The sequence below is a fragment of the Argentina silus genome, assembly GCF_951799395.1.
Source record: "Argentina silus genome assembly, chromosome: 17".
NCBI classification, from domain to species: domain Eukaryota; kingdom Metazoa; phylum Chordata; class Actinopteri; order Argentiniformes; family Argentinidae; genus Argentina; species Argentina silus.
In genome coordinates this window covers 4,722,517-4,741,624 of record NC_139671.1, presented here as the reverse complement: position 1 = coordinate 4,741,624, position 19,108 = coordinate 4,722,517, and the positions used below count along the sequence as shown (strand labels likewise).

General features: G+C 39.3%; 1 protein-coding gene across 4 annotated transcripts; it reads right to left on the bottom strand.

Moving 5' to 3' along the window:
• Positions 1-6,719: 6,719 nt before the first annotated feature.
• Positions 6,720-18,728, bottom strand: blk (BLK proto-oncogene, Src family tyrosine kinase). 4 transcript variants are annotated; one of them, XM_083688966.1, is made up of 14 exons: positions 18,576-18,728; positions 15,619-15,748; positions 15,213-15,306; positions 14,941-14,971; positions 13,994-14,084; positions 13,665-13,763; positions 13,096-13,199; positions 12,617-12,766; positions 11,559-11,711; positions 11,020-11,199; positions 10,421-10,497; positions 8,816-8,966; positions 7,761-7,892; positions 6,720-7,559 (listed from the first exon to the last, which is right to left on the bottom strand). In XM_083688966.1, the coding sequence occupies exons 3-14, from the start codon at positions 15,303-15,305 to the stop codon at positions 7,357-7,359; spliced, it is 1,464 nt and encodes a 487-aa protein (XP_083545092.1). In that variant the 5' UTR covers position 15,306; positions 15,619-15,748; positions 18,576-18,728; the 3' UTR covers positions 6,720-7,356. The 4 variants fall into 4 exon arrangements, with proteins under 4 accessions (XP_083545092.1, XP_083545094.1, XP_083545093.1 ...); XM_083688968.1 differs by having other exon boundaries at positions 13,994-14,081; XM_083688967.1 differs by having other exon boundaries at positions 15,619-15,682.
• Positions 18,729-19,108: the final 380 nt, after the last annotated feature.

The window sequence follows — 19,108 nt, the reverse complement described above, 5'->3', positions numbered from 1 at the left end:
TATGATGATCAGTCTCCAGAGTTAAATCCTATTGAGCATGCATTTTATTTGCTGAGAAGACTTAACGTCCTCAAAACAAAACATCCTCAAAACAAACAACAACTGAAGATGGATGCAGTACAGGCCTGGCAAAGCATCACCAGAGAAGATACCCAGCATCTGGTGGTCAATGGGTCACAGACTTCTGGTAGTCGAAAACACCAAATACTAAACATGAGTGCCTTGATAAACCTGTCCCATCACTTTTCGTGTCCTGAAAAAGGGGGCCTATGTCTAAGTATTGTAATTTCAGAATGGTGAAACCAATATGTACATAAATACCCTCAAATAAAAGCTTTGAATACTTTAACCCCATGGTAATTATTTCATGTGTAGAGCCAAAATAAGACTGCTTCACTGTCCCATTACTCACACATAGCACTGTATATATACAGTATATATATATATATATATATATATATATATATATATACACTGTATAACACTATATATACTGGCCACATATACCACTGTGGCCTCTTTATGTACTCATCCTACACGCTTTCGTCACCCCACCAATTTCTCAAGATACGGCTTTCATGGAAAGGTCAACGGTATGACTATAAGTTAAATGGGCTAGTATCCGTATCATGTTCAGTGTTCAGTAACTTGTTACCGAGTCACTTAACTGTGGCCACCAACTGTGAGTGTGTGCAGTGAGCCTGCTGCTGAATGTGCTAACAAACACATTTTATGCGAGCAGCCAGCAGTGGTGTTTGTGTGAGCCGGTCTCAGCGATAGACCTAATGAACTGTAAAGACGCTAACACTCTCTAGCAGGCCTGGACCTATTAAACTTGTTTTTCTTCCGTTCTGGTCAACAATCATGTTTACAGGGGACGTTTTAAAACTGTCAAAGTTTAATTGCTTATGGTTTAAATTTAGATTTTACTGAGTGTTAACAGTATGGCTATCATATTCCTATGATATAATACCAGTCAATGTCCTTGCCACATTAAACATCACAATCCTTAGTTCTCTTTCAGTCGACTCACCCCCTCACTATGGGGGACACAGGCTGAGGATGCTAGCAGGCATGTAGCCCCGGGTAATAAATACTGTAGGTTCTCTGAGAGAGATGAGTAAGACCCCTCACCTTGTTGCCCCTCGCGCTGATCTTGTAAAGGTTGGGCAGTTGGCAGGGCTACTGGCAAGCATCCTCAGCCTGTACCAGCCGTGATTGAATAGGGTTTCAGTGAATAGGTACACAGAGTACATGTCCCATAGTGAAGGGAACCTAGGTTACATACATAACCCTTAGTTTTATACTAACAACATTTCAGTCAATATATATATATAATAATAGTACTAATCAAAATTTCAAACGTTCATGGTCATGGGTAGGTGACTATTTAGGCTCAAGAGCACCCCCAGATGTTAAATCATCCATAATGTAACTTTAAACTCAAACTTTATTTATGATAGTCATTAGACAAAATCAAACTTCTGGAGGAAAAAAAAAAAACGTATATGAGAATCGTAATGAACACAAATCAACAGGAATCAGGGATACCGAGGCTGGACATGAATGTCTCCGTGTCTGTAGTGATGTGCTCATTTCTTATCCTGAGGATGATACGGGGGCATAGGACAGGGTGCAAATGACGCTCTCCATTCTCTACAGATCACTCATCAATCTGAGGCTGAGCCATCTAGGCTGCCATCATTGTTCTTGAGGGAATGCATAAGGGAGAATGATTGGGCCCCCGACCATACCCCCACACATTATGTCTATGTCTCGAGTCTGTCGACAGTAGAGGGTGTTCGTGGTGGTGAGGCTACTTATCTCCATCACAGCGGAAGGCTTGTTAATCTCCACATTATGTTTGCTAGGAGACTAGGTGTGTTGCAAATGTGGTGTTATGTCATGTTTTGTATTTGGAGTATTGGATCATATTGATGGATATGTCCCAACACTCTTTAATGGTTTTGTGGCCTTGTATTCTCTCCTTTATGAGTAAGCTTACTTTTGGGTAAAATTACTTGAAACTCAGTTTGCTGTCAGTTGTCAAGTCTTCCCAGTATTAGGGGCTATGAAGGAAAAAGGAAACTATGTAACAACAATAGAGACAAACACATTGGTATTAGACATACCACTTTAAGTTACCCACTGTTTTGTTGCTGTTTTATCAGTTTTGAGTTCCAGCCAGGTTTTTTACAGTTTCAAATAAAGTCTAATCTTGTAAAATGTTCTCTGGCAAGAGATCCCAGACCTGTTGGGTACAAATCAGAGAAAAATGGCATGGAAATATCACCACACACATTTGTATGAGTATTCCAACCCCTCAGACCCCCCATTTAAACAAAGGTAACACTTTCCTTGGGGACAGAGAAATGACCAGAGGCCTTTTAAATTATGGTAGAAAGGGTCCCACTTTGCAGGATTGTATTTTAAAATCTTAAATTGGATTAGTATGTATTTTGGTAAGAAGGAGGTCCCCCCTCCATCTCTCTAAATTAGATTTCCTTGACAGTTATAATATGATTTGGGGGTATAGAGATTGGCATTTGGAAATGTTAGCATACTGAGCCAACCAAGTATTTAAAGGGACAATCTGTAATTGGTACATCCATTTTTGGATTGGTTTTTAAATTAATGATATATAGCCATTGATTATTGAAGACTTAACTTCAATAATCAACTAAATACCAAAATATAAGCTTGTTTTACGCCATTGTTTGTAACTGTATAGCTTCAAAACATGGTTAAAACTATCATTTTGATCTCATGGATGGGCAGTCCTTGAGAGTATGAGAGTGGTTCCAAGCCCATCCCTCAGCTGTTGACCAAAAAAGTGACGGGGAATTTTGTTGTCGTTTGAATTACAGATTACATTTTTAAGATGATAATGCTCACAAATATCCATGAGAATATCATAGGAAATATTACAGGGCAGAGATAAATGCCAGCCATGTCTTTGTGTTACTAATTGCTAAGACTGTTGAGCTTTCTGTTTGTTTTAGTATGCTTGAGGAAGTAGGATCAGGTTATCTCATTAAAATAAACTACCACATAACATTGAGTTGATGTATTAGAAGACAGTAGGGTTATTTATTATCAAGAGCAAAATGTTACAAGGGCATAGATAATTTGGCCTTTTCTAGTTTTATTTAGCATGATACTTAGAGGCAAACGATGTGAAAACATTTATCAACAAGCAGTTACTGTTAATAGCGAAAGAATTATGGTATCTTACACACACACACACACACACACACACACACACACACACACACACACACACATGAGATATTCATGTTTCATTATGCTAAATATTTAATGCCTCTTGGATAGCCAACTCCATCTCCCCTTGTTGCACACCATCCCTCATGTTCTCCTCTCCTCACTTCTCTCTTGCAGAACGTGTTCTTTCTAATCGTATCTGAACCCAAGCTGCAGCATGCAGCCCACTCAACGCCCTGTGAGACTGTTTGACACTGACCTCTGCAGAACGTGTTCTTTCTAATCGTATCTGAACCCAAGCTGCAGCATGCAGCCCACCCAACGCCCTGTGAGACTGTGTGACACTGACCTCTGCAGGATAGTATGATCACAGAGAGAAAATTCTCTCTGAGAAAGGTCACAGACTTCTGTCTTTGTCAAGGTACATTGCACCATACACTACACACTCCTAAAAGTGCAGTTTATAGAAGTAGCATGTAATGGCTCTGTCTATGGTTAGATGTCACCCTCTTCTGAGATTAGACAGGGCTACATTGTTGGTTTGTAAGTACTGACACCTCCAAGTACAGTATACTGTATATTGATACATGTACAAAGAAGATTCTTGAGGCCTTTGTGAAGCAACCAGAGTTCTTATTTGAGGCCTACTTTTCATGTATATTCACTTTTGTTTACTCTTTAGCACAGCAATCTCTGCAATCTGCATAACACATGCGTCATGACACTGCCTGCCACCATGGTATTTTATGGCACTACTGTGTCTCTATTAATTTTGAAGTGGACATTAGGCAAGGTAAGGGAAATATTGCTTTTAGTGGAACATTTTGATTTCTTATGGTATACAATATGCGACTGGAAATACACAAACCTAAACACACACCTGTCTAGGCATACTGGATATTTATACTTTATTTAATGGGGGGAAGAGATATGCAAGGTGACAACAGCCAAATACAATGTACAGGAGCTGTAACTACTTTGAAGTACTTTGTGAAACTTCCATATTGCACAATATGTCAGTATGATAGATGTTGGCTCTAACATACTGTATATGCCCAGTCATCAGGGTGATTCATCATACTACAGCTTCAATATTATACTTACCATTATTACAATGTTGAGCTTTAAGATATGAATAACAGACTTGAATGAAACTCAAACAAAGATGCTTCAGCTAAATTACTGTTGTTTTATAGTCGACGGGGGTGAACTCTGAGACATATGTTTTCTAAGAGAGCCTTTTGGTCCAGCACACTTTGTAATCTTCCTAATTGGTTCTGATCGCTCCTGAATGTTTGCAGATAAGCAATTTGATGATACATTAGGTTAATTGGCCCCTGGTCAATATATCACTGACTGGACCTGGGCATTGGCATATCCAGAGAGCCTGCTTAGTGCAAATGTGAGCCTTTCTATTTGTCATTTTGGGAGAAATATAGAGGATAACACATAACGTGAGGATGCTTTCTTTGCCTCATTTAATCATGGATGTATTGCAGTGGAGGTAGAAATCGGAGGACGGGCTCATTGTAATGCATGGAATGGGGAAAGTTCGATCGCATTTCTCATTCTGTTCCATGCATTACAATGAGCCCGTCATCCGATTTCTACCACCACCAGCCTCCGCTGATGCATTGTGCTCCAAAGTTGCCATTTGGTATTTTTTTTGTCTAATGAATTTAATTAAGCGATGAGGTCAATGGATGCGACAGTGGAATGCACTCTGGGTAATAACCCGTCAGCGATGCATTGCTTTGTGACATTTATAAGTTGCGTGACCTTATCGTGATCGGTGGAGACTTGGGTTGGTTGTGTCGGCCACATCCTGCTCTCTCTCTCTCTCTCTCTCTCTCTCTCTCTCACACTCACTCACTTTCTCTCTCACACATACACACACACACTCACCCACCCACACACTCACACACACCGGAGTGTGGTTAGAATGTGGGCCGATTTTATACAGTTATCAGCATTACTACATGTCTTCATCTTGCCATGTAGTGTTACATATACATTTGTAGAGCCTGAACTCTTATTATCGGCAATTTCTTAGCAAAACTATCGGCAGAATCTACTACGGACGTGACAGAGACAAACACTTCCAAGCACCACGAACGTCTGGAGCTCAGCCTTCCCACCGTCTGCTAGCGACTTAGCACACGCCAGGCTCACAGTATGAGAGGAATGCTGATTCACACTTCCTGTTTCCGGTTGCGAACCGGCCACTCAGGAAGCTTAAGGATCTGCCCACGAAGCTTATCTCCGTGCCATGTCCCAGGCCCTAAGGGCGGAGTGACCGATGAAACCACTTACTATATGTATGGGTTTGTAAGAAATGTGTCAGGGGCAGTTGTCGTGAACATTTTTGTCTAGTTATGTAATGGCCTGTTTCGATTATAGTAGAATGAAAAACACACACACTCACTGATGGTGGTCACTGCATTATATGCATTATGACAGTCACTTCAAGTAAAGCACTGCTTGAATTTGTCTTTGGTCCCCATTGGTAGGTATCCTCTCTAGCCTTTACCTTTGTTGTGAGAGTAATGAGTTTTTCTGGTTGCCATTTTTCTAACTAATTGTTATTGTTTGCATTGCATTATTTGAGTGTGATAAAATGTCACCTAATTATGATTACACACATAAGCAATATAACTCCACTTAACATCGTTTAGCAATTATAGGGACATTTTGTGTAATAATCCAATTGGTGAAGCAGAGAATGTGTGTGTTTATTGGGCACACTATTTTACGACTGTATATTATTCTTGTCCTTTTTCGGCAGTCAATACTATTTTGGTGTAAAACTGCTTTTGAAGTCTACAAATAACTCTTGAACATTGATGACTCATCTTGTGATTTCCTGCTTGACAGTTTCAAGTTACAGTAGATGTATGCCTACCAATCTCTGTCAGTAAATCAATATTGTACATACAAGTCATTTGACCATGAACTGTGTGTCTTGTTATTGCTATACGCTGACATTTTGTCATGTTCATGAAAGTCTATCAAAATATTCCAGCATTGAATTTGATTGACAGTGAATAATTCTCCTTGTGAGCTGTTTACATTTCCCCAAACATCAGTCCTTTGAGCATAATCTTAGAGAAACAGACAATGTGTTGTACTTACAATAGTAAATAGTAGTATAAATCAAAACAGTCAATATTGGCAATCATAATTACAAAGTATATATCATATGGCTCTGAAATTCACTTGAAGCAGCTTAAGCTACAAACAATATACATTTTTATTTATGAAAGTCTTCCATGTCAGGACAGATGTGACATCTTCATATGGTTTACTGCAGGAAGTCCTCTTGCATGGTGCATTCTTGGGAATACGCTGGTAAAGTGGAAGACACCAAAACAGGCGTGCAGCGCTGTAACACTCACATGTTGAACTGTCAATCTTGATCCCAACGTAATAAAATTGACTAGTGTTCATTATTTCACTTTCCCCATCATCCTAGAAATGGAGACAGTGTGAAAAACTGCGCAGGTTAGAATAATTTTTTAATTTTTTAGCTATATTAGCGAGTGGTCATGTTAGCCACGTTACTTGTACCAGTACACATGCCTCAAATATCAAATACAAATGTTTTTATCACGCAAAAAACATTGTAAAAAAAACAAAAGCCTCCACTGGAGCTTCCAAAACAAACTTGCTATGTTTGTCCCCAGACAGCTTTGTTGTCATGGTTTTCTTTGATCACGATGCAATCACTTTACCAGCATATTACCGCAAAACGAACAGAGTAGTCCAGTGAAAAGAGACATTCTCTGGGTGGTCTCGTTATGACCATGGTCAAACACTGTCCCAACACACTTGTCTCAGGGTCACTTTGTATGGCTGTCTCTGGCAGAGTCCAAATGGCCTGTCCATCAGTGTATCTCCACCAGTCTCTCGATTATGTCCATATGCAGTCAATCAGTCTGTCTTTCTGTCTCTCCACCTTGCTCTGTCTCTCTGTCTGTCCGTCTTCATCATAGCACCGTACATGTCTGTTTGTCTCACCGACTAATGGACAATCATAAGTCGGGAGTGTGCAGTCGGATTGCTTTCGGACAAGCCTCCTGGTGGACTGCATCCCCACCCCACTCCATTAGGGTCCCATTGTCGCCCTTGTTTTCCTCAGGGCTGCATTTCATACTGGCCCTCTGTGGCGATGAAGAAGTCATTGAGGGTGTTCTGGAGGTGCTCGAAGGTGGGCCTGTCCTCTGGTCGCTCCCTCCAGCACATCATCATGAGGTCATAGAGCTCCTCGGGGCAGCCCTCAGGGCAGGGCATCCTGTAGCTCCTGTCCAGGTTCCTGATCACCTCTGGGTTGGTCATCCCTATAGAATGATTGGGAAGGGAAACAGCAGACATTAGGTCAGTGATCTTCAACACATACATACTGGAGGCCCTCTGGAGGACACAAACTATGCAGCTACGGGGTGTTCCTCGGGAGGGTATTCTTTACTCTTTACCTGGATATGGCTCTTTACCTGGATATGGTATTCTTCTAAACATTTTACCTGGATATGGCTCTTTACCTGGATATGGTATTCTTCCATATGTGACTATTTCTGTCAGAAGGATGCCGAAAGACCAGACGTCTGACTTGATGCTGAATGTGCCAAAGTTGATTGCTTCAGGGGCTGTCCACTTGATGGGAAATTTTGCACCTGGGCAATTGAAAGAAAGCAAGAGGAGAGAGAAAAATAATATGTGTGTAAGTGTAAAGTCAGAGTGTAGAAATACATGTTCATTTGTTTGTTGTGTTTCTAATATTTCATGATATCTTATGATATCAGTAGATATTGCATATAATAATGCAGAAAATATACATATTTAGAACAGAACAGAAGTGCTGATATGCTTCACAGTAACCATGATTAATTTACACCCAAGATAAGCAGTTATCATAAGTGCAAATCATTACTGGCTACAACGTTGGCTTATTTCCATCTAAGTAGTATAATTTCTTTGGCTGTTATATTTCATTTCACTTTACTAGCCTTGTTTAAAGTGTCTGTGCACAGCTTCTATTTCCCCCCAAAAATATATCCATATCATGTCAATATGAGTGATACATGTTTTCTTTTCTTTTTTTCATGATTTAATATTTTAAATAGCAGTTTTTTTGTGCGCCTATTTTTCCTCTGGCCGCTAATGCCAGGAATCTGGGGGTGTGGCCTTGTTCCGAATCTGAAGTTGTAGATGTTAACTAGCTAGCTAATTTAGAGTTTTTACAGAAATGTATTTAGCCTCGCTAGCAAGCTACCTCACCTGGAACTGTAAATCTAGCCATGTCTTGAACAAATCAGAGACGTTTTATCGAGTGAAGGATGAGCTGACGTCCACTTGCTAACTGCAATGCATTTCTGAAGCATTCTTTTCAGATGCAACTTTGATGGTATATTTGTATGTTCACTATTGCGCACATTTATGTTATAGCAACAAATACAAGAGGGGGGGGGGGCGAGTCAACAGCATGTTTTAAGTATAATTTGTCAGAATCTTTTAAAACTATGGTTTTCAGTGCACAGATACATTAAGAATTTATCTGTGACTACAACATGGGTTTTCAGGACCAGTCCTACTGTACCTTCCTGTGCTGTGTATTCAGTCTCGATGATCCTGGCTAGGCCGAAGTCTGCTATCTTGCAGTGGAGGGTCTCATTGACCAGTATGTTGGCGGCACGTAGGTCTCTATGGATGTAGTTTTTCTTCTCAATGTAGGCCATGCCTTCAGCAATCTGTCACAGTAGGGGGGGGGAGCTTGTTTAGACGTTTCTAGGCCTCCCCCATTTTTACAACAAAAATAGATGATCAATACTCTATTGCTTGGTAATTTTGCTTCTGCCACCAAATTGTGACAAGGGGAACACATTTTTGAACAATACAAAATATATGGAAAATAAAGCTCCATGCATCATTGTTGATCTATGTATTTTAGCACTGTACATGGGGACACAACATTTGTAGCAAAAAGTTATAAAAAAATAAATTAATAGAATACCATTAGCCATTCATTAGCGTGCAGTCTAGTTATTTGCTTCTACATGCAGTCAGGCACGTGCAACTTCATCCTATTCTAGCATCGGGGTATATGATGCTGTGTTGCATCACCACAGTGGGTTGAACAGGATGTGCTGCTCTCAGAAAGCAAAAAAGTGTGTTGTCTCAGGGGAGGGGGGCACGGTGGATGGAAAAACCAAATCACTTCCTGTCCGGATGTTAATAATCATCACAGGGCGAGGTTTAAGATTAAGCACACATGCCCGCCACAGAAGCCTGACTGCAGAGCAAGTGCTGACAGTTTCCACTGTCTCCTAGGTGACAGAAGAAGAATAGGTGTCTGACATATGTGCCTGCTAGATTGTAGCACAAGTTTGGATGAGCTATGATTGATATACTGACAAATATATGCAACGCTCTTGTTCAGAGCTGTTTATCGGGTCCGGACGGGTGCACTTGGATAAGTCAGTTGTAGGCCTATTGTCATTTACCTGAGACCCGATCATTTCATGCTTTTCACTTGCACGAACCACTACGTTATTCTCCCATCAAAAGTCACCAGAATTGCTTGTTTAACAGGTGATATGCAACATTTTCCGTGGGTATAAAGGGGGGACACAGCCCCGCCTTCACCCCCCTCACAACATGAGAGACAGGAAAGCAAGTGTTTACATATTTGGGGACATTTAACATTCCATTGAAGGATGTGAAGATCTTCAAACGCAAACAGCCAAATTCATTAAAAAAAAAGCTGAGCTGCTGTGTTTTAGCGAGAGCTTGTTTAAGAGACACACATATGACTACCAGTGAAATTTCAATTCAGGAAGTAAATTGAAATTACAATTCAATGATGGGGCATTTATTTTAAATGATTTCTCAATCTGAAGTGACTGAATTGAAATCAATTGATCCCAACCCTGACATATACAGTAAATCAAATATAGACCTAGGTACAGTACACAACAGTTTGCAGACATTAGTTAAATAAATAAAACATAATCTACTGTAGTTCAGCTCTCTGCAGTAGCAACAAGCTTCAAGCAGCTTTGGCCTTTGTGCCTAGAGAGGTGATGGCCTATGCAACATCTAAGTTTGCAAATAAATCAAACATTTTTAATTTCGAAGGGGAATTTTTTTTTTTTTTTTTTTTACAACTGACTATAGAGAAGTTTGAGAAAGTAAAGTTTCCCACCTGTGCTGACATGTCAATCAGCTTGGTGAGCTTCAGCTTCTTACCCTCGTCTGTTTTCATAAAGTCCAGTAGACTTCCTTCAGATAAGGAAAGCAGAAGCACAAGCCTCATCAGGAACAGAAAGCACAGGGCGGGTAAGCGGATGACATTTTCAAATATTTACAGTTCCACCTTGGTACTGCTCTCCATCTGATAGCCTCCTTTTCAGAGGCTTCTCTCACACTGTCCAGGGTTTAAGCTAAGAAACTGTGAACTTTTGCGACAGCTTTAAGTTCTACAACAGTTTTGTGATCGTAGATGTTATACATATACACAATACCCCTTTGTAGCCATGTGAAATAGCCTCATAACTGCTGCAATACAATCTATTGCCACTGCACTATATTTCTTTCCAGTGATTCAAATGAAGCTAACAGTGATTGCAGCAGTTTAAGCCATTATAGATTTATAAAATAGCATTCAGGTGCTAATTCAGGTGGTCCTAATAGCCACGTGACGCTTCCATAACTTTACATAATGTTACTACTGCTGCTGCCACCACAGATGCCACCCTACTAATAAGTACCAGTTAATACAAATGACAATGTGTCCTCTCTCACCGTTGATCATAAACTCTGTGACGATGAGGATGGGCTCCATAGTGACCACAGCATGCAGGCGCACCAGCCTGTCGTGCTGCAGTTGCTTCATCAGGTTCGCTTCCTGCAGGAAGGCCTCAGGCTCCATGGTGCCCTCCTTCAGGGTCTTGACAGCAACTTTCTGGTTGTTCTTATAGAAACCTGGCCACACATGTGATGAGGTAAGGCTTCACTTAAACTCTTTTCTTATTACAATCTATGTAATGGTGTAACAAAAAAATGATAAAATAGGTGTCATGAGAAGGCTTTATGGTGGAGGACTGAGGTTTTGCCTGTACATTAATTAATGTATTAAGATTCAAATTAATCTATATCTTATGCACACACACACACACACACACACACACACACACATATGCATGCACATCTCTGCACAGTATTTGTATGTGCATAAGATATGGATTAATCTGAATCTTAATACATTCATTGTAATTGTATCTACCAGTTATATCAAGCATACTGAGGATCAAAACTCGTAGTGACTGACAGAAGTATTTTACCCATCCACACTTCTCCAAACTGCCCCGCGCCCAGTTTCTTCACCATCTTTAGCGTCTCACGGGGGATCTCCCACTCATCCTGCGCCCATGGCTGCTGGGGTGCCTTAGACTTGCAGGGCGCGTTCAACCTCTGGCACAGCCCATCTGCCGTCCCTGTGCCCAAACAGTGCCAGGGAAGAATACAAGCTTAGATGGGCAAGTCGGCACGATACATGAAAGATATTGATCTATAGGCTAATTATGCTGTATACATCAAATCACTGAATTTAGGGATGTTGTGGTAGAAAAAGTGGGTAAAACTTTTGTGTAAGTTATTCAACTCCCCCATTTACACGTGTTTGCCCTCCACTACATCACTGACTTAATTGCTTCAGCAATGAAAAAACTAAAAAGTACCACTTTGGCTCATTTAGCCTGTAACTAAGCGTAGCCTAGTACCCGCCACCTTGGCAAAGTGATATGCTTTCGGTCCCACGGCTACGCAGAAATAACGAATGTGAAAAACTGCAGCGAGTGAAGGGAAGGGTCTGTTTTACTGCTGCACCAGAAGCTAGCGTCTCAGAGCTAAATGGGGGTGTTTGTCTGCTTATCTGATGGTTGAACCGCAGTAGTGGAAAGATCACTGCTCCCCTTGCACAGGAAATGCACAGTACACCACAAGGGGCCTACTTAGACTTTAATCAAAGCTGTCGAAGATGCCTTTTACTTCACAAGAGCTTAACTGAATAGGTAAAGCAGAAGACTCTCTCCAAAAACACCTAGATTGACAACACTATGTTTCAGGTTGGCCCTATAGGTATTTTTCTTTGTGCAAGCAAAGCAATGCACTTATGTTACTTGTAGCCTTCAGTGATTGATTGATTGATCGATTTATTGTGAGCTTGTGAAATGTCATGTTAACCCGCAACACTTGGCTGAGACTGAGGCTTTCTCTCCTTTTTCAAGTGAAATGAGGGGAGACACAGAGCTAGCCGACAGAGCTTCATACGTGAACCGTTCTACAGTGTGTGAATGTCAAAACCTTCAGATTCTACACCAGAATTTCCCATCTAACTCACGGGTGTAGTACTTGACCAGGTCCTGCAAGGTTGGGAAGGTGGTGGAGGGGGAGATGTAGTAGCCACCGTTGTCTAGGGAGCGTATTTTGTAGTGCTTGACCACGTCCCCTTGTTCCGGTGCTGTGTCTCTGATGGATAAAGAGAAGGCCCCTGTGGGAAAGTTACAACAAGACTTACTGTAACCTTCATGATTATGCCATTATACATGTTTACAAATATTTAGAAATACCGGAATACTCATTTGTTAATAGTCTGTACACTAGTTTGCACACACATACATAGTAGACAATTATTAATCAAGAATAAACCTTCAGTGTAAGAGAAGAATAAACCTTCAATAAATCTTCAGTCCTTGAAACATCCATATCAGTTTGGTTGTATCGTAACCAAGCACTTTTTTTGGTGCTATTTTTAATAGACAGGTTGTGAAATGAGTCATTGTTGTTGAGGAAATGATATCTCGTCTCAGGATATCTCACCTTTGCTCGTCTCGCTCTCCCTGACTAAAAAGGATCCAGCTTTATTCCCCGGGGCCAGAAGCAGGCGTTCAGTCTCTCTCCTACTCAACTCCTTGAAAAACCACCTAGAAATACATAAGAGGGAAGCACCGTGACATGATGTGGCATCATACTTATTGAGGGTTACATAACGGTTTCCATTATTCACACTGAACTTCAACTCAGTTGATCAATCAATGGTCTACTGTGTACGGCATTAGTTAAGTATGCATTATGCCCCTTTGTTGCCATGTTTCCTTTCTACCCTCTAGGCTAATAGTCATGAGTTGATGTGCCAAAGACCAGACAGTCATTAGTGTCGTATTAGCAGAACCACGATTTTTTCCTGACCAACGAACTTCCATGGCCTTCCAGTGGAGGGAATTATAATATGAGTGGAAGTTAATTATAATGACTGCCTAGATACCCTATACTGCCTAGATACCCTATACTGCCTAGATACCCTATACTGCCTAGATACCCTATACTGCCTAGATATCCTATACTGCCTAGATACCCTATGCTAGACTTTCGTGTAAATATTCACTTACTTTTCCACCTCTAGTGTGTCCACTCTGGCCACATAGGTACTAGGTATGTACCCCTCCTCTCCTGTCAGCAAGGACTTGGCAAGCCACCAATCCCCGTTGCTTTACAGCAGAAAATGAAAGAATCAGTTTGTTTCTGCAGATGTACAACGATGTATTTATTATTAGACTGCAATCTGTTCTCAGCGTGTGTGATTGCCATAAGAATAAACTAAAGATTGTCGAAAATGGTATAATGCATTAGCATTAATTAGAATCTTGTCTTATTTTGCTTTATCTCTTATTTTATTTTATAAAATATGAATTTCATGGTTGGAAATGAGAGCACTTACTCCTGGAGGATCTTGAGTTTCTCTCCCTTTTTGAACGGTAGATCGTTAACATTCGTTGCTTTAAAGTGGTGCTGAGCGATGGCAAGATCTTCTGGAAGGAACAACAATACATGTTGAACACGGTGGACGGTGTCTGTTTTAGAGGCCAGCGTGATACGTGAATAAAAGTTGTGTCGAACTCACATGAGCATCTGTAATTTGGACTTGAGTCACTGGGACTTAACATCAAGTCAGTCAGACATCTATCATCTGTTTGACTGATACAAACTCCAAGTGACACAACCTGGGAGGATCGATGTCTGACTGCCTTTGACACCCAGTCCCAGTGACTGACAGATGACGGATTTTCATGTGAGCTTGACACAACTTTCATTCACGTATGATGTTGTCCTATAATGGACACCGTACTACAGTACATATCTTAATTCAATACTTTTTAATTCACTTTTACAAGGGTTAAAATATAACTACATACTAGGTTGTTGGACTGCTATTTATTCAGGAACAGTAATCCCAAAATTATTTACTATTATTTAAAGTAATCCCAAATTTATTTAAATTATTTTAAATTATTTAATGATGGACTGCATCATTTAACTTACAGTAATGGAAAACACCTAAGGATAATAGCTTTGTACTGTTGAAAGGCCACACAACTCACTCAAGTATTCAGCTCTAAAAGAAAGCCTGTGTTGATGTATCCCTGCTGTAGCTGATCAGGGATATCATGACTTGTCATGTGAGAACATGAAAGCTTGTCTACTTTTTCACTCTTTTATCTTTCCATCTTTGGCTATCTTTCTTCTAGTTCTCAGAAAGAGAGAAATCCTGTACTGAGATATTCCAACCTCAAGGCTATTTTAGTTGTTTGTGAAAAATATACTGTAGCTAGGGTGTTGATTATGACATAATAACATCTGTAAAGTTTTGAAGCAGTGAGAAATTACCTTCATTTGAACCAGGTTGTCCATTATATGCCTGAGAATGGAGAAATATATTTGTCATAAGATTCAAATCACAGGAAAACGCAGTCAAGAGCAGCAAAATGTTGATAGAAACAGCATTGACAATATTTACTCAAAATCACACAATTAATAGATTCAGATCTTTGCTGATGGTGGAGGAAACATGGTGGATGGAAAATATTGTTCTTCGTTCTTGAGAATGTGTGATATGAATTGTTACCTCTGTTGGTTCTGTTTTCGGACACTGCACTTACTGCATGGTTTGAAGAGTTGGACAACTGTGAGTTTGGTTTCCCTGTGTGATATTGGTCTTCCTGGTCTTTCTGACCACTGCAAGAGCAACCCATCCTTAACAAATGCAAAGTGAAATATTGGAGAGAGGTAACATCATAGCCTACATGTCATACACGTATTGGAATTATGTGCAAGACTTCAAAGAGAGCCTGATGCATTTGAAGACGAATTGTGTTTTAGCCTGATGTTGATCATGTGAAGTCCTGATGATGAACAAACAATAAACAATTGCTGGGTGTGGATGCAACATATCATGGCTGCCATGCTATATATGTCATTATACTGTATTATTAATTAGTCTAAATCCACTTATGTTACTGCTTAATGGAGAGACACGTATTGTATACTGTATCTCTGAACACTTACCTGACAGAGCACTCTATCTTTCCGATGATGTCAGTCCCCACCCTGCCCACCACGATGACCTTGTCTGCACCACATAAGTGTCAGTGGGTTCATTCCCGATAACCTCAGATGATTTTATATTTATCTCATGCTGTGGGATCAGAAAGCACAGACTGAATAGGCTCTCAGAGGAAATGGAAACATATTTATAGCACAAACTTGCTTTGTGATGTGGATTGGCAAGCAAAGATTGTGATAGACAGTCAGAAACTTGAAAATAGAGGAATATTATGTGACAAAATAGAGTGTCAGTCTGTCAGTTTGTAGATAACACCAATGCCTTTTTCAGTTTATCATGAAATATCAAAACATTTAAATTGTATCTCTAACCAACATACCACAGTATATAGTGTCAAATCTGAAAATATTAATCGGATATCTCAGTAACACTTTACATTAAGCTGTATGCTATAAAGGATTTGTATCATTTACAAGTGTTTTTAACAGCAAAGTGACAGCAAAGTGATTTAAAAACAAATAAGTCAATAGTTATATGTGTCTATAAACTTATTATAAACACTTTACAAACAATCATAATGTTCACCTAAATGTATAGTATTGCCAATATCACTCCTATTAAGCTATTTTAATGAGACAACCATTTAGAAGAAGAGTCATAATTTTAGCAAATTTAACAACAATGTACATAGGCATGGGACATGGAAGCATTTTGACTTTCCGTTACAATTTACTGAACATTTCTTATTGGCTCGCCTGCCAAGTTTAGGTTTGTCGAGAATGAAGATTACATCAAGAAGTGCTACAAAAGTCAGCCTCATAAGTCTGGGATGTGTTCTGCTGTTCAATAGTCATTTCAATTTATATATATATATTATATATATATATATATATACCCATAGATTCTCAAAGAATATGATTTATAAATGTCTAATGAGTTCAGTACAACTGTCTTACCTCATCGTAATCCAAAATATAAAGTTGTTTTAGTAAACAAACAATGTATAACTTTGAAATATGTTTGAAACTGTCATTTCAATATCATGGACTGTTAGTCCTTGCATCCAGAGCTCTGTATAATTTGTACCAACATATGGAAGGCCAGCCATTTGGTTAAAAAAAACTAATGGGATCTAAGGATTTCACCTTTAAAGGTTGTAATTTGTTGAGAGTGGGACCAGTGCTTGCACCCTTAATGACGTGCACTATATCTGTGTGTAAATGTGAAAGTAAAGTTTCTCCAGTCCAAGCTGACGTGTGTCATAGCAGAGTAGGTCAATTGCATTAAGTCACCAAGCAGGACTAAGAGAGCAGTTGAATGAGAAGTACATCACAGAAAATCACACCTCATTGGGGAACCCCCTGTGATAAGAGGCTTGGACGTGGCTTGGTTTGAACTGGTCTTTGTTTTCTATTGGAATGTACTGGTACTTATAGTATAGTATAAGACTTGAAAATTAATGAATATGTAAATAGTAATTATGTTTCGTTATTTTCTAAACATTTCTATTGCAGGTGTGTTTAACTTGGATATACTGCATATCTAAACGCTGCTAAACCAACAGTGTGTCCATAGAATACAACATACATCTCTATCTGATTGCAGATCTGCCTTCATGTAAAGGAAAGTGTAGATTTCCAGAGAATCTGAGATCTACACACGTTGAGCTTAACGTCATGGTTGGCCTCAAGGCTTCAAGGCCCACATATGTTCCCCTGAGAACAGAATTCCCCTGCATAACGTCATTGGAAGTTTCTGGTCGACAGTTTATTCTGGGTTCAGGTCAGTGTGCATGGCATGTGATTGTCATATACGGTTTATTGTCTGGAATGAGACCACCCCACATATTACAGTTCTAGGTGATGATTTCAGACCGTATCCTCGCACGAAATATGTACAGCTGATTAAAGCATATCTTAACGGCTTTGAAAGCTGTTAAGACGATTTCTTTGAAAATTATGAATATGGCCCTTAGAATATAATATAGGGGCCATACATATCCTGAAATTGGTTAAAAAAAAAAAAGTCTAACATTTGTATCAAAGCAAGGGTATAGGCTATAATTAGTCCATAATTAGATAAATTAAAACAAATAGCCTGCCAAATAAAATTTATTTGTAACAACTTATGTATTTTTTACACATCACCCCCATATTCTACATGATTTGGGTTGACTATAACGATTACTGAAATACATATTATTCTAACAATTGTACATAATATTCCTCTATTTTTTCAACAAATACACTAACAATTGTACGGAAATACTTAACAAGCGCAAATTTCACAGGAACTCACAGGAACATATTTGATTAAGCCTAACTACAGTATAAGCTTTCTAAGTAAGTTTATATAACACCATTTGATCTTTCCTTTGAACTCACAATGCTAAAAGAGAGAAAACTAGCTAGCATTACTTGAAGTTAATTCATGCTGAGATGGTTGTTGCTTTGTTGATAAGGCACTAATGACTGTTTAAGATGTTACTACTGTCTGAAATGTGTTTGTTATATTTGTTTTCTGGGCGTGTTTTTTAAATTTCTACTTGAAATTGTCGCTCATTTGCAATATCGCTAAAGTACAAATGTAGCTACTGTACTATACATACATTGGCTTTTTGTTACACATTTACTCATTTATATTGGTTTCAGTGAATACATGATAATGCTGTTTAATACTGTTTAATACGACTTGTACAACAATGAAATGAACTCATATAGTATGTTTTATAATGTTATACTGTATATGGTTTTATGTTGATAAATCACAAAATTGTGTAAAAAAAAACAATAAAAAAAAAGTTTTCAGTCAGGCAAAATCTAAAGCATCTTAAAAACATTGATGAGTGAAAGAATATTACAACCCTACAACACTATTAGCTCTGAAAGGTTTGTCTGGTTTAACCTTGTTTTACATAAAGAACGTATTTGAATGAGCTGATAAATTAGTTCATAGATACCTTGAACTTGGTCTTGGACTTGTGTCCTCAAAAGTGCTCCAGTTTGACGTGTCTGCAATTTCCTTATTCAAAGCTTTTCTCTTTCTCTCTCTCTCTCTCTTTCACTCTCTCACTCACATTGAAACGCATGCAGACGCGCGCCTCACACACACACACACACTTGAGGCCCAGTGGCTGCCCTTAGAGACTACATTAGTTTAAATAGATACATACACAGGGGTGGCTTTGTTTATTTAGCCTTGACGTCTCCTCCCTTTCCTCTGTGGAGATGTTCACAATGTCAAAACTGTATGCTGCTCATAAGGAGTGTGTGTGTGTCTGTCAGGACAACATTTATAGATGTACAGTATGTTCAGTGCCCTGCATAAGTAATGGGACAGTCAAGCATTTTTTTTTTTTTTCTGTTATGACTGCACAAATTATGTGATGGAACACGCCGTAGGGAACCAGAAACACCTGTCAATACAATTGTCCCATCACTTTTGGGTACCCTGATACAGGGGGACTATGCATAAAAAAGTATTTTAAAGTAA

What these genes read in the sequence shown, in the direction of transcription:
- blk (XM_083688966.1), bottom strand. Translation starts at nt 15,305, where the DNA reads ATGGGTTGCTCTTGCAGTGGTCAGAAAGACCAGGAAGACCAATATCAC. An exon ending in CACAGAGTTTATGATCAACG is followed by an intron (nt 10,498 to 11,019) that starts GTGAGAGAGGAC and finishes CCTTATCTGAAG; the next exon opens with GAAGTCTACTGGACTTTATG. An exon ending in TGGAAGAATACCATATCCAG is followed by an intron (nt 7,560 to 7,760) that starts GTAAAGAGCCAT and finishes ATCATTCTATAG; the next exon opens with GGATGACCAACCCAGAGGTG.